We start from the raw sequence: 15707 nt of genomic DNA, 5'->3' as shown, positions 1-15707 counted from the left end.
ACCATGTACACTTTAATGCATTTCTTTCCAGTCTTTTCCTGTAAACATTAGGCAAATTACTATTTATACATTTATATAAACATATAATTTTGCATTCTATTTTTTTATGAACATTTCCCATATCATTAAAGAGTCCTAAATATTAGGCAGTTTAATGGCCACCTAATATTTTATTATAAGATTTTATGATTTAAACATTACATGATTATCAGACAATTAATTATTTACAATGGCTTGTAATTATATATAATTGCACAGCCACAATCAGCATCCTGGGTACATAAATCTTGTTCACTGTCACTGATTATTTTGCTAAAGACTATATTTGGGAAAATAGCCAAATATAAAGAAAAATACTTGGGAATTTATTAATTATGTTGTAAGTTCCATTTTTTGTACCAGCTGAAGTTTTTAAAAAAGTATTTAGAGTAATTATTGCCTATTATTAAAAGAAATATATGTTTTTTAAGAGAACTAATTTAAATATTTTAGTAGAGATTTAATACTCAGAAAGGCAAATTATTTTATTTAAGTTAACAAATAGTTACTTTCCACAATATCTCCTATCATGCCTCACATGTAGGTGATCGTTAATGCTTTTTGAAGACATAAATGAATAGAATGGATGAAATGGAACAGAAGAAATGGAACAATATGGAAGAACTTAAAAAATGAATTATGTTGGTAATTATTCCTATTTGAATACAATAGCTAAATTTCAAGTCTTTTTTCAAAGCATGTTAAAGATTCTCCTGACAAATTCCCTACCTATGAACAAACTCTCAAATCAAACTATTTTGAAGTCTGTTCCAATTATCCATTGTTTCCCCAAAATTAGTGGCTTAAAATATCCATACATTATTTGCTCTCATTGTTTTGGCAGCTGACAGGCATAGCTAGGTTCTTAGCAGGGATCTCTCATGCACATATGTCTAACGGTGGCTGAAACTGGAATCATTTGAAGGCTTCTTCACATGTCTGGTGCCTGGGCTGGGATGACTGGAATAGCTGAGGGCAAGTTGGATATCCCTCTCTCCACGGGATTCTCCAAATGGCTAGCTTGGACTTCCTGACAGAATGGTAGCCTCAGTTTAATAGGACTTCTAACTAGGCAGCTGGATTTTCCCATAAGCATTCCAGGAGACATGGGATGAAGCTGCAAAGCTTCTTATGACTTCTCCTCAAAAGTTACGCTGTGTCACTTCTACCACTGTCACCTGGGTCAAATATAGGCATACTTCGCTTTATTGCACTTTATTGCACTTTGCAGATATTGCATTTTTTACAAATTGAAGGTTTGTGGCAACCCTGCATTTTTCCGAAAGCACCATTTTTCCGAAAGCATTTTCTCACTTTGTGTCTCTGTGTCACATTTTGGTAATTTTTGCAATATTTCAAACTTTTTTATTATTGTTGTATTTGTTATGGTACTCTGCAATCAGTGATCTTTGATACTACAATTGCAATTGTTTTGGGGCACCATGAACTACACCCATATAAGAAAGCAAATTTAATTGATAAATGTTGTATATGTTCTTATTACTCCACTGACCATCTGTCCCCCTATATCTCTCCCTCTCCTTGGGCCTCCCTATTCCCTGAGACACAACAATATTGATATTGGACCAGTTAATAACCCTACAATGGTCTCTAAGTGTTCAAGTTAAAGAAAGGGTCGCAGGTCTCTCACTTTAAATCAAAAGCTAGAAATGATTAAGCTTAGAGAGGAAAGCATGTTTAAAGTTGAGATAAGCTGAAAGCTATGCCTCTTGCACCGCTTAGCCAAGTTTTGAATGCAAAGGAAAAGTTTTTGAAGGAAATTAAAAGTGCTACTGCAGTGAATACACAGATGATAAGAAAGCAAAACAGGCTTATTGCTGATATGAAGAAAGTTTTAGGTCTGGACAGAAGATCAAACCAGCCACAACATTCCCTTAAGCCAAAGCCTAATCTAGAGCAAAGCCCTAACTCCCTTCAATTTTATGAAGACTGAGGTGAGAGAGCTGCAAAAGAAAAGTTTGAAACTAGCAGAGGTTGGTTCCTGAGGTTTAAGGAAAGAAGACATCTCCATACATAAAAGTACAAGGTGAAGCAGCAAGTGCTGAGGTAGAAGCTGCAGCCAGTTATCCAGAAGATCTAGCAAGGATAATTAATAAAAATGGCTCAACTGGATAACTTATTTTCAATGTACATGAAACATCCTTCTATTGGAAGAAGATGCCATCTAGGACTTTCACAGCTAGAGAGGAGACGTCAATGCATGACTTCAAAGCTTCAACAGGCAGGTTGACTCTCTTGTTAGGGGCTAATGCAGCTGGTGACTCTCAGTTGAAACCAATGCTCATTTACCATTCTGAAAATCCTAGGGCCTAAATATACACTGCCTGTGCTCTATAAGTGGAACAACAAAGCATGGATGACAGCATATCTGTTTACAACATGGTTTACTCAATACTTGAAGCCCACTGTTGAGACTTACTGCTCAGAAAAAAAGATTTCTTTCAAAATATTACAGCTCAATGATAATGCACCTGGCGACCCAAGAGCTCTGATGGAGATGTACAACAAGATTTATGTTGTTTTCATGCCTGCTAACACAATATCCATTCTGCAGCCCATGGATCAAGGAGTAATTTTGACTTTCAAGTCTTTTTATTTCAGAAATACATTTCATAAGGCTACAACTGCCATAGACAGTGATTCCTCTGATGGATCTGAGTAAAATAAACTGAAAACCTTCAGGAAAGGATTCACCATCCTAATGCCATTAAGCACGTTTGTGATTCATGGGAAGAAGTCAAAATATCAACATTGACAGGAATTTGGAAGGAGCTGATTCCAACTTTTATGGATGACTGAGGGATTCAAGACTTCAGTAGAGGAAGATGTAGTGGAAATAGCAAGAGTGCTAAAGTTAGAAGTGTAGATTGTAGTTGTGACTGAATTCCTGCATTCTCATGATACAACTTTAACAAATGAAGAGTTGCTTCTTACAGATGTGCTAAGAAAATGGTTTCTTGAGATGGAAACTACCTTGGCAAACGTGCTATGAAAATTGTTGAAACGATTGTGAAAATTGTTTGGGAGGACTGACTCCAATTTTGAAAGAAATTCTACTGTGGGTAAAATGCTATCCAGCATCATAGTATGTTACAGAGAACTCATTCATGAAAGGAAGAGTCAATTTATGTGGCAAACATCATAGTTGACTTATTTTAAGAAATTGCCACAGCCACCCCACCCTTCAGTAACCACCACCTCAATCAGTCCACAGCTGTCAACTTTGAGACAAGACCCTCCACCAGCTAAAAGATTATGACCTACTGAAGGCTGAGATAATGGTTAGCAGTTTTTAGCAATAAAGTATTTTTAATTAAGGTATGTACATTGTTTTTTTAGAAATAATGTTATTGCACACTTGATAGACTATAGTATGATGTAAACATAATTTTATATGCACTTGGAAATCAAAAAAATTGTGTGACTTGCTTTATTGCAACATTACCTTTATTATGGTCGTCTAGAAAAAAATCCATAATATCAGTGAAGTATGCCTGTAGTCACAGGCCAACCCAAATTCAACGGGATTGAAAGAATAGGCTTCACCTTCCAAAAAGGGAATGACCTTCACGTACAAGGAGGAAAGAAAGTGTTGATGGCTATCTCATACACAGGCTGCCACAAAGTCCTAAACAGTTTCTTCAATGTTATGTCTATCTCTACTACATAATTTAAATGTGCCGTTCCCCAACACACACTTTTTCTCTTTCTTTCCTTCCTTCAACTGAAAGTACTCCATAGATTAACAGGGAAAGGAAGAAGGATCTCTGTAATCCTTGCTTTCTTGAACAAATCAGGCTTTACAATCAGATCTGAATTCAGATCTCTGCTGTGCCATTCATTAGCAGAGCTACTTGGGCAAATAACTTCTCCTCACTAGAAGGGATTCTCTGATACCCACTGCCTAGTGTAACACCTAACATATAGTAAGGTTTTGACTACATAACTTATTTATTATTAGTCGACCAAACTAGCTCTTTGAGATTCCCTTATGTCCTCTATGAAATAGGGATTATAATGCCCACCTCACAGTGACATAGAAATAGGTGAACAAGTTAATGTTTGCAAAATAGTTAATGCAGTGACTTAATACAGTACAGTGAGGATATGGTAGCTATTGGTATAATTATTACAGTTAATATTCTTATCTTTATTATTGTTAGACTCACTCCTCCATATCCATGTCACTGCAGTCTAACAACTTGTTAGACATCTTCAGTACCTGGATCTCATTTATTTTCCACACCTCATCCTTAGCTACCATTTTAATACTCTGAACATTTATATTGGTGACACATCAAACATATTCTTCCATAAGTCCTTGACCTAATAATTATATTTCCCACTTCATTCCAGATAAACACAAATTCTCATCGAAAGTTCCCTACACTTAAATCACAAATTCTACTATTTTCTTCTCACAATTTCTTATTCTTACATCTTCCCCTCATAAAAACCTGGTTTCCTGGACTCTGCTTTTTTATTTTAGTCTGCCAGCACCATTCTGGCTTCACTTGACTCTCTAGTCCTCCTTGAGGCTATGGTCATTTATACTATTGGCATCTTTGATGATGTAATATCAAATTTATAAACTAAATCTAAATTGACCCAATTAACCACTTTTTCTGGCCCTGGTCCTGGCTTTCTAACCTAACCTTGTTGAGTTGGTCAGTTCCACTTCAAAATTATGTTATTGAACAAAACTTGAACTCCAAGACTATTCCAAAATATTTATACTTCACTCTTCTTCATGTCTTTCCTCTTTTATCATGGGCTTATTTAGACATTTTCCATTCTTCTCTAGCTCCCAGTCCCATTCTCACCCAACAACCTTCCCTTTTTGTGGATAATTTTTCCTTCTTTAGTGAAAAAAGGAGAACCTTCCCAAATGAGTTCTCCCAACTTCCCTTCTTAGCATTTCAAAAGATTTCTCTCTCTATTCATTGTTTCTTCCTTAATTTCTCTCAGAGAGAAAAGAAAATGCCACTTCTCATGGTTATCCTCTACACGTTTGATCACAATCCCAGTCTTTTGTCACCTTCCTGATGGAGTAGTCCTTGTCTTCTAAGTCTTGAGTCTCTGTTAGCCACTGCTGGTTCTTCTTACTCTTGATATAACACCCATTTCTCATTTCCTAAAAATGTCATTCACTTGGTGATGTTTAAAAAACACTTTGTCCGTCTCATCGTCCCTTCCTTATTTTGTACTCAAAGGTCTTTACTGTCTCCATCTCTTTAACATTCCACCATTTCTTAGCTCCTTACAGTCTAGGTCAGCCCTTACTGCTCAGACTTCATAATCCCCAAATCCAGAGAGCAACTTGCTACATAAGGACTAATTTGGAAAATAAAATATTTAAAGGTGGATTATATTTTTCATTGAAAATAAAAGCATCCTTGCAGCTTGAATTGTCCATATTTGGGAATAGAAAAATGTTAATAAGGAAACTGACATTGTTTTTAGCCACTACAATATCAACACTGTACATATTTTTGAATGTTATTAGAAATCCCTGTTTTAGAAGTAGTAATACAGAGGTATATTTCTCCTCATATCAGATCTTGGTTGTTTTTTGAAGCTGGAGTCTACGTGCACATCACTTGATAATCACTATTCTATACCAATTTTTTATGATCAAAAGGGGAATAATCTTCTCTAATTCACCATCCTCTCACCCTCACCAAAAAGTCATCATCATTATCATCATCTAATCATTTTTCCATGCCTCACTTCTAGTATATACTCTTTCTTGGTCTGAAATCTCATAATTTCAGAGCCTTTCATTGTTCCCTGTTTGAATTTAAACTACTTGGCAGATACATCACACTATTTGTACACTGTACTCTTCCTGAACATGAAAATTAGGCCCATATACCTGTAGGTTTGTGGTAATGATGGGATCGTTTATGTTCCTGATTGTATTGCCTATCACTCTGTTGCTACTTCTGTAAGCTGTGATTGATTTCAAGAGTCATAGTTGCTCCTGACATTCAAATCCTTGCATTTGTTTTAAATTATATTTTCCTCTTCTATAAAATGCAATGCTAACCAGTAGCTGCCTCCAAGCACAAAGTATTAGGAAAAAATCTAAACTATAATTAAGTTATCCCCAGAAATCATAGAAACCAACTTGTATCTCATTTCTTTTTTACTGTCAACATTCATTACTAAGTATATATTTCATTAAGATACTTACTAGTTTGGTTGGGTCCTTACTGGAAATACAGTTTCTCATGGCTTGACCTTAACTTTATCCATTCCCTTTTGCTTATAGGTCCCCCAGGCCCACCAGGGATAGTGATCGTTGAGGAAATCACTGAGAGCACAGCCACACTTTCCTGGAGTCCAGCCACTGACAACCACAGCCCAATCTCCTCATACAACTTGCAGGCTCGCAGCCCCTTCTCCCTAGGCTGGCAAACAGTAAAAACAGGTAAGAGGCTCTAAGGCAATGTCAGACACCACCAGAGCAGCTTCCTATGTCATGAGCTATATTTGCTAACAATCTTAGTAGGATTATCTTGGATTCTGGAAATTTTATTATTTATGACAATATTAATCATTGTTGCCTTCTTTTTATAAAGTCACTTTGCTTTCTTCTTTTCTCATTTCCCGAGGAAGGACCACATGATTTATCTTTGTTTATTGAAATAACCTTAGACTCACATAAAAGTTGCAAAAATAATACAAAGATTCCCAGTGGGCCCATCCCTCACCTTGCCCCAATGAAAATATTCTACATAACAATGGCACAATGATCAAATCAGGAAACTGACATTGATACAATGCTATAAACCACAGATCACATTCAAATTTCACCCTTTTTTACATGCAATATTTTTAGGGTATAGTTCCATAAAATTCTATGAAATTTTATTATATCTATTCAAATCGCTACCAAGACAGATAAAGAACTGCTCCATTACTCCAGTTTCTTGTGCTACCCCTTTAGAGTCACACATCTGTTTTATTTATAAAAAGAAAATCTAACATAAAATCACATTATTTAAAACAATACAGCATTTTAATGCTTACTTCTAAGATGTTTGCCTTCCAGTTGCATTATTTTAAAAATAATTTTCTTCCCTGAAAGTTTTCTCGTCACATTATAACTAAACTTCCCTTCCCTCTCCAAATGTGGCTGTCTGCGGGGATATGTGAAATTACACTCAGTTGATAGTTATCACCAATTTAGTGTATTGGTGAAAAGTGTACAGTATCTATAAAATGTAATCTTCAGAAGCAGTTGTCCATACTGAGCAGGGATTTGTGATTTTACTTTCTATCTAAATATAAAATTGATTTACCTACATAGAAGTGAAATATAAAATCAGTAAAATACCTGAATGCAGTAACCATAAAACTCAATTAATCTGAATGTTATAGGAGTAAAGTGGTCCATTTCATTGCTTAAATAAATTAAATTTGAGCAGAAACTTGTTTTGGGGTAAAAATTTGAAATTTAGGGGTAAGAAAGTATATTCATCCACATGCAAAATGCAATTCTGGTTTTTATTTTTTTTCTTAATTTATTTATATATTTATTTTACTTTGGCTGGGTTGGGTCTTTGTTGCTACACAGGCTTTCTCTAGTTGTGGCAAGCAGGGGCTTTTCTTTGTTTGGGTGCATGGGCTTCTCATTACGGTGGCTTCTCTTTTTGCAGAGCACGGACTCTAGGCACATGGGCTCAGTAGTTGTGGCACACGGGGTTAGTTGCTCCACAGCATGTGGGACCTTCCTGGACCAGGGCTTGAACCTGTGTCCCCTGCACTGGCAGATGGATTCTTTTTTTCTTTATTTTTTTAAACATCTTTATTGGAGTATAATTGCTTTACAATGGTGTCTTAGTTTCTGCTTTATAACAGTGAATCAGCTATACACATACATATATCCCCATATTTCCTCCCTCTTGCATCTCCTTCCCACCTTCCCTACCCCACCCATCTAGGTGGTCACAAAGTACCGAGCTGATCTCCCTGTGCTAGGCGGCAGCTTCCCACTAGCTATCCATTTTACATTTGGTAGTGTATACATGTCCATGCCACTCTCTCACTTCGTCCCAGCTTACCCTTCCCACTCCGTGTCCTCAAGTCCATTCTCCATGTCTGCGTCTTTATTCCTGTCCTGCCCCTAGGCTCTTCAGAAACATTTTTTTTTTTTTTGATTGCATATATATGTGTTAGCATACAGTATTTGTTTTTCTCTTTCTGAATGACTTCACTCTTTATGACAGTCTCTAAGTCCATCCACCTCACTACAAATAACTAAATTTCGTTTCATTTTATGGCTGAGTAATATTCCATTTTATATATGTGCCACACTTTCTTTATCCATTCATCTGTCAATGGACACTTAGGTTGCTTCTATATCCTGGCTATGGTAAATAAAGCTACAATGAACATTGCGGTACATGACTCTTTTTGAATTATGGTTTTCTCAGGGTATATGCCAAGTAGTGGGATTGCTGGGTCATATGGTAGTTCTATTTTTAGTTTTTTAAGGAATCTCCATACTGTTCTCCATAGTGGCTGTATCAATTTACATTCCCACCAACGGTGCAAGAGGGTTCCCTTTTCTCCACACCCTCTCCAGCATATATTGTTTGTAGATTTTTTCAGGATGGCCATTCTGATGGTGTGAGGTGGTACCTCATTGTAGTTTTGATTTGCATTTCTCTAATGAATACTGATATTGAGCATCCTTTCATGTGTTTCTTGGCAACCTGTATATCTTCTCTGGAGAAATGTCTATTTAGGTCTTCTGACCATTTTTTGATTGGGCTGTTTGATTTTTGATATTGAGCTGCTTGAACTGCTTGTAAATTTTGGAGATTAATCCTCTGTCAGTTGCTTCATTTGCAAATAGTTTCTCCCATTCTGAGGGTTGTCTTTTGGTCTTGTTTATGGTTTCCTTTGCTGTGCAAAAGCTTTTAAGTTTCATTAGGTCCCATTTGTTTATTTTTGTTTTTATTTCCATTTCTCTAGGTGGTGGGTCAAAAAGGATCTTGCTGTGATTTACGTCATAGAGTGTTCTACCTATGTTTTCCTCTAAGAGTTTTATAGTGTCTGGCCTTATATTTAGGTCTTTAATCCATTTTGAGTTTATTTTTGTGTATGGGGTTAGGGAGTGTTCTAATTTCTTTCTTTTACATGTAGCTGTCCAGTTTTCACAGCACCGCTTAATGAAGAGGCTGTCTTTTCTCCATTATATACTCTTGCCTCCTTTATCAAAGATAAGGTGACCATATGTGCGTGGGTTTATCTCTGGGCTTTCTATCCTGTTCCATTGATCTATATTTCTGTTTTTGTGCCAGTACCATACTGTCTTGATTTCTGTAGCTTTGTAGTATAGTCTGAAGTCAGGGAGCCTGATTCCTCCAGCTCCGTTTTTCTTTCTCAAGATTGCTTTTGCTATTCGGGGTCTTTTGTGTTTCCATACAAATTGTGAAATTTTTTGTTCTAGTTCTGTGAAAAATGCCAGTGGTAGTTTGATAGGGATTGCATTGAATCTGTAGTTTGCTTTGGGTAGTAGAGTCATTTTCACCATGTTGATTCTTCCAATACAAGAACATGGTATATCTCTCCATCTATTTGTATCATCTTTCATTTCTTTCATCAATGTCTTATAGTTTTCTGCATACAGGTCTTTTGTCTCCTTAGGTAGGTTTATTCCTAGGTATTTTATTCTTTTCATTGCAATGGTAAATGAGAGTGTTTCCTTAAATTCACTTTCAGAATTCTCATCATTAGTGTAAAGGAATGTGAGAGATTTCTGTACATTAATTTTGTATCCAGCTACTTTACCAAATTCATTGATTAGCTCTAGTAGTTTTCTAGTAGCATCTTCAGGATTCTCTATGTATAGTATCATGTCATCTGCAAAGAGTGACAGCTTTACTTCTTTTTTCCGATTTGGATTCCTTAACTATCTTTTTCTTCTCTGATTGCTGTGGCTAAAGCTTCCAAAACTATGTTGCATAAAAGTGGTGAGAGTGACAACCTTGTCTTCTTCCTGATCTTAGAGGAAATGGTTTCAATTTTTCACCATTGCAAACGATGTTGGCTGTGGGTTTGTCATATATCACCTTTATTATGTTGAGGTACGTTCCCTCTATGCCTTCTTTCTGGAGGATTTTTATCATAAAAAGGTGTTGAATTTTGTTGAAACCTTTTTCTGCATCTATTGAGATGATCATATGGTTTTTTCCTTCAATATGTTAATATGGCTTATCACATTGATCGATTTGCGTATATTGAAGAATACTTGCATTCCTGGGAAAAAACCCCACTTCATCATGGTGTATGATCCTTTTAATGTGCTGTTAGATTCTGTTTCCAATATTTTGTTGAGGACTTTTGCATCTATGTTCATCAGTGATATTGGCCTGTAGTTTTCTTTCTTTGTGACCTCTTTGTCAGGTTTTGGTATTAGGGTGATGGTGACCTTGTAGAATGAGTTTGAGAGTGTTCCTCCCTCTGCTATATTTTGGAAGAGTTTGAGAAGTATAGGTGTTAGCGATTCTCTAAATGTTTGATACAATTTGCCTGTGAAGCCATCTGGTCCTGGGCTTTTGTTTGTTGGAAGATTTTTAATCACAGTCTCAATTTCAGTGCTTGTGATTGGTCTGTTTATATTTTCTATTTCTTCCTGGTTCAGTCTAGAAGGTTGTGCTTTTCTAAGAATTTGTCCATTTATTCCACGTTGCCCATTTCTTGACATATAGTTGCTTGTAATTCTCTCTCTTGATCGTTTGTATTTCTGCAGTGTCAGTTGTTACTTCTCCTTTTTCATTTATAATTCTGTTGATTTGAGTCTTCTCCCTTTTTTTCTTAATGAGTCGGTCTAATGGTTTATCAATTTTGTTTATCTTCTCAAAGAACCAGCTTTTATTTTATTGATGTTTTCTTCATTTCTTTCTCATTTATTTCTGATCTGATCTTTATGATTTCTTTCCTTCTGCTAACTTTGGGGTTTTTTTGTTCTTCTTTCTCTAATTGCTTTAGGTGTAAAGTTAGGTTGTTTATTTGAGTTGTTCCTTGAGGTAGGATAGTATTGCTATAAACTTCCCTCTTAGAACTGCTTTTGCTGTATCCCATAGGTTTTGGGTCCTTGTGTTTCCTTTGTCCTTTTCTTCTAGGTATTTTTTTAATTTCCTCTTTGATTTCTTCAGTGATCTCTTGGTTATTTAGTAATGTATTGTTTACCCTCCATGTGTTTGTATTTTTTACAGATTTTTCCTCTATTTGATATCTAGTCTCAAAGTGTTGTGGTTGGAAAAGTTAATTGATATGATTTCAATATTCTTAAATTTACCAAAGCTTGATTTGTGACCCAAGATATGAACTATCCTGGAGAATGTTCCATGAGCGCTTGAAATGAAAGTATAATCTGCTCTTTTTGTATGGAATATCCTATAAATATCAATTAAGTCCATCTTGTTTAATGTATCATTTAAAGCTTTTGTTTCCTTATTTATTTTCATTTTGGATGATCTGTCCATTGGTGAAAGTGGGGTGTTAAAGTCCCCTAGTATTATTTTGTTACTGTCGATTTCCCCTTTTATGGCTGTTAGCATTTGCCTTATGTATTGAGGTGCTCCTATGTTGGGTGCATAAATATTTACTATTCTCATATCTTCTTCTTGGATTGATCCCTTGATCATTATGTAGTGTCCTTCCTTGTCTCTTGTAACATTCTTTATTTTAAAGTCTATTTTATCTGAGATGAGAATTGCTACTCCAGCTTTCTTTTGATTACCATTTGCGTGGAATGTCTTTTGCCATCCCCTCACTTTCAGTCTGTACGTGTCCCTAGGTCGGAAGTGGGTCTCTTGTAGACAGCATGTATATGGGTCTTGTGTTTGTAATCATTCAGGCAGTCTATATCTTTTAGTTGGATCATTTAATCCATTTACCTTTAAGGTAGTTATTGATATGTAGTTCCTATTCCTATTACCATTTTCTTAATTGATTTGTGTTTGTTATTGTAGGTCTTTTCTTTCTCTTGTGTTTCCTGCCTAGAGAAGTTCCTTTAGCATTTGTTGTAAAGCTGGTTTGGTGGTGCTGAATCCTCTTAGCTTTTGTTTGTCTGTAAAGTTTTTAATTTCTCTGTCAAATCTGAATGAGATCCTTGCTGGTAGAGTAATCTTGGTTGTAGGTTTTTCCCTTTCATCACTGTAAATATGTCCTGCCACTCCCTTCTGCCTTGCAGAGTTTCTGCTGAGAGATCAGCTGTTAACCTTATGGGGATTTCCTTGTATGCTATCTGTTGTTTTCCCCTTGCTGCTTTTAATATTTTTTCTTTGTATTTAATTTTTGATAGTTTGATTAGTATGTGTCTTTGCATGTTTCTCCTTGGATTTATCCTGTATGGGACTCTCTGCACTTCCTGAACTTGATTGACTGTTTCCTTTCCCATATTCGGGAAGTTTTCAACTATAGTCTCTTCAAATATTTTCTCAGTCCCTTTCTTTATCTCTTCTTTTTCTGAGACCCCTATACTTTGAATGTTGGTGTGTTTAATATGGTCCCAGAGGTCTCTGAGACTGTCCTAAATTTTTTTCATTATTTTTTCTTTAGTCTGCTCTGTGGTAGTTATTTCCACTATTTTATCTTCCAAGTCACTTATCAGTTCTTCTGTCTCATTTATTCTGCTATTGATTCCTTCTAGAGAATATTTAATTTTATCTAAGGGTGGTTCATTGGGTTGGGTAAGCTTCCTAGTAGAGGGGACTAGTGCCTGTGTTCTGGTGGATGAGGCTGGACCTTGTCTTTCTGGTGTGCAGAACTGTGTTCGGTAGTATGTTTTAGGGTGTCTGTGATCTTATTATTATTTTAAATAGTCTCTCTGCTGCTGGATGTTGTTTTGTTTCTGTCTTCCTAGTTTTCTGGCATAGGGTGTCCAGCACTGTAGCTTGCTGGTCATTGAGTGGAGCTGGGTCTTAGCATTGAGATGGAGATCTGTGGGAGAGCTTTTGCCTTTTGATATTACATGGATCCCTGAGGTCTCTGGTGGACTAATGTCCTGAACTCGGCTCTCCCACCTCAGAGACAGAGGCCTGACACCCAGCCAGAGCACCAAGACCCCGTCAGCCACACGGCTCAGAAGAAAAGAGAGAATAAAAAATAATAATAATAATAATAAAATAAAACAAAGTTATTAAAATTTAAACATATATTATTAAAAGTAAAAAAATTAAAAAGTCATAAAAAAGGAAAGTAAGAAAGAAAGAAGTGAGCAGCCAAACCAATAAACAAATCCATCAATGAAAACAATTGATAAAAACTATACCAAAAAAATACAAAAACAAAAAATAAACAGACAGGAAGAACACTAGGACAAATGGTAAAAGCAGTGTTATACAGGTAAACTCACACAAAGAAGCATACGCGTACACACTCACACAAAGAGAAAAAGGAAAAAATAATGTATAACTATATTATAAAAAAAAAGGAAGAGAGCAACGTAATCAATAAAAAAAATCTACCAATGATAATAAACTCTAAATACGAAACGAAGATAAACATAAAACTAGAAACAAATTGGATTCAGAAAACAAACCCCAAGTCTACAGTTGCTGCCAAAGTCCACCACCTCAATTTTGGGATGATTCATTGTCTATTCAGGTATTCCAGAGATTCAGGGTACGTCAAGTTGATTGTGGAGATTTAATCCACTGCTCCTGAGGTTGCTGGGAGAAATTTCCCTTTCTCTCCTTTGTTCGCACAGCTCTTGGGGTTCAGCTTTGGATTTGGGCCTGCTTCAGCATGTAGGTCACCTGAGGGCATCTCTTCTTCACTCAGACAGGACAGGGTTAAAGTAGCAGCTGATTAGGGGGCTCTAGCTCACTCAGGCCGGGGGGACGGAGGGGTACGGAATGGAGGGTGAGCCTGTGGCAGCAGAGGCCGGCGTGATGTTGCAACAGCCTGAGGTGCACCATGGGTTCTCCTGGGGAAGTTGTCCCTGGATCACGGGACCCTGGCAGTGGCGGGCTGCACAGGCTCCTGGGAGGAGAGGTTGGATAGTGACCTGTTCTTGCACACAGGCTTCTTGGTGGCTGCAGCAGAAGCTTTAGCATTTCATGCCCGTCTCTGGTGTCCTCACTGATAGTCGTGCCTCGTGCCCATCTCTGGAGCTCGTTTAGGCGGTGCTCCATATCCCCTCTCCTTGCGCACTCTTTTGGGAAGTCTGAGGTCTTCTGGCAGGTGTATTCTTAACCACTGTGCCACCAGGGAAGTCCCACAATTCAGGTTTTTCTTGACATTAGGTTCCTATATTAATTCATAGAATTCAGTATGATTATCTTTATAGTGTACTATACATGTGTATATATTTATCTTGTAATATATGTAATTGTGGGTATTAGACTCATTCCTGGTTCCATTTTAACCCTGTGATAATATGCAGAGTCAAGTAATTTGGGGAATGTCTATGTTCAGTAGATAATTCTGGAAGGACACAAATTCAGACCACATGAACAGGTTTCTACAAGAATTCTTATAACCTCCATTTATAAGATGTTCCCACGTCATCCTTAGTGTGAGAGCCCAAACCTTTTGCTATGCTGCCAGGAAATGGATTCACCTTCAGATCTCATGTTGTGCACTCAGAAAACTCATTCTCCTGCTTGTGGCTATGCTCCCTGCCCACTCTTGCCACATTGCCCACAATATTTACTACTTGGGAAGTTTCACTTGTCGGTACATTGCAATACATATATATGTTTCCATGCTCATCCATGCCCATGTTCTTGTGTTTCTTACCTTAACACATGGTACGGCAATACAGGACATCTAATCTTCCATAGTTTCCTAGTTACCCTTATTTCTTGATTTCTTACATACCTTGATTCACCTGTTTCTACTTTTTGTTTTTTGATAGATTAATAGATAATGATAGATAGATAGATAGATATGTATATATATATATCTTGTACATATATATGCATATATACATATATAAACTAAAATATTTTGGCATAAGCTAGGGAAAAACAAAAGCGAAGTGTGTGTGCGTGTTGGGGTGTGTGTGTGTGTGTGTGTGTGTCTTGTATGTATAGAGGGCTTAATTTTTTGGATTAAATGTTATTTTAGGTGTTTGCTTATTTATTTAGAAGTCCATGATATAAGGTTGCATTTTTATTTTTCTAATATAATTTGAATGTTGTAAATATTTTTGAGTAGAGAGTTCTTTTTAAATTCAGTTCAACAAGTAATTATTAAAAAAACCTATGGTTGTACTGTATTTATAAGTAAATATATATTTTTCAGAAATATATTTCTATAAATGATCAATTTTATTTGCCCTTGATAGTAATAGTTCTCCAGCAAGGAGTCTCCTCACCTAAAGTAGTCACACCTTTCTCTAAAACTCAGCATCTCTTGAAGCTACTGGTAGAGGCTTTGCCATCCTCCAGGCAAGCCAAAGAGCAGTCCTCACCTTTTGCATGCTCTAAAGGAGATGTTTTAAATGTTTCCTGGGTTTTTCCCCTAGCTCAAACTGACCACAACTTTTTTCATGCCTGTGATGGGGAAAGAAGTCCTTCTGGATGCAAATCATCTCCACTGGGCAGCAGGTCTTTTGTTTTCATAGTTACTATCTCACCTAAATCAATTTCAGTAGAGATATGCTCTAATGCAGAAACATA

General features: G+C 36.6%; 1 protein-coding gene across 1 annotated transcript in view; it reads left to right on the top strand.

The window, feature by feature from the left end:
- The window catches only part of CNTN5 (contactin 5), a 1372019-nt gene that overhangs the window by 1263087 nt on the left and 93225 nt on the right, over positions 1 to 15707 (top strand). Inside the window, exon 17 of the mRNA XM_068554615.1 lies at positions 6335 to 6493. Coding sequence (XP_068410716.1) covers positions 6335 to 6493 — 159 coding nt within the window. The remainder of the gene's footprint in view (positions 1 to 6334; positions 6494 to 15707) is intronic.

Source organism: Eschrichtius robustus, chromosome 11 (assembly GCF_028021215.1).
Source record: "Eschrichtius robustus isolate mEscRob2 chromosome 11, mEscRob2.pri, whole genome shotgun sequence".
NCBI classification, from domain to species: domain Eukaryota; kingdom Metazoa; phylum Chordata; class Mammalia; order Artiodactyla; family Eschrichtiidae; genus Eschrichtius; species Eschrichtius robustus.
The sequence above is the reverse complement of the archived record's forward strand: the minus strand, read 5'-3'. Positions and strand labels throughout refer to the sequence as shown.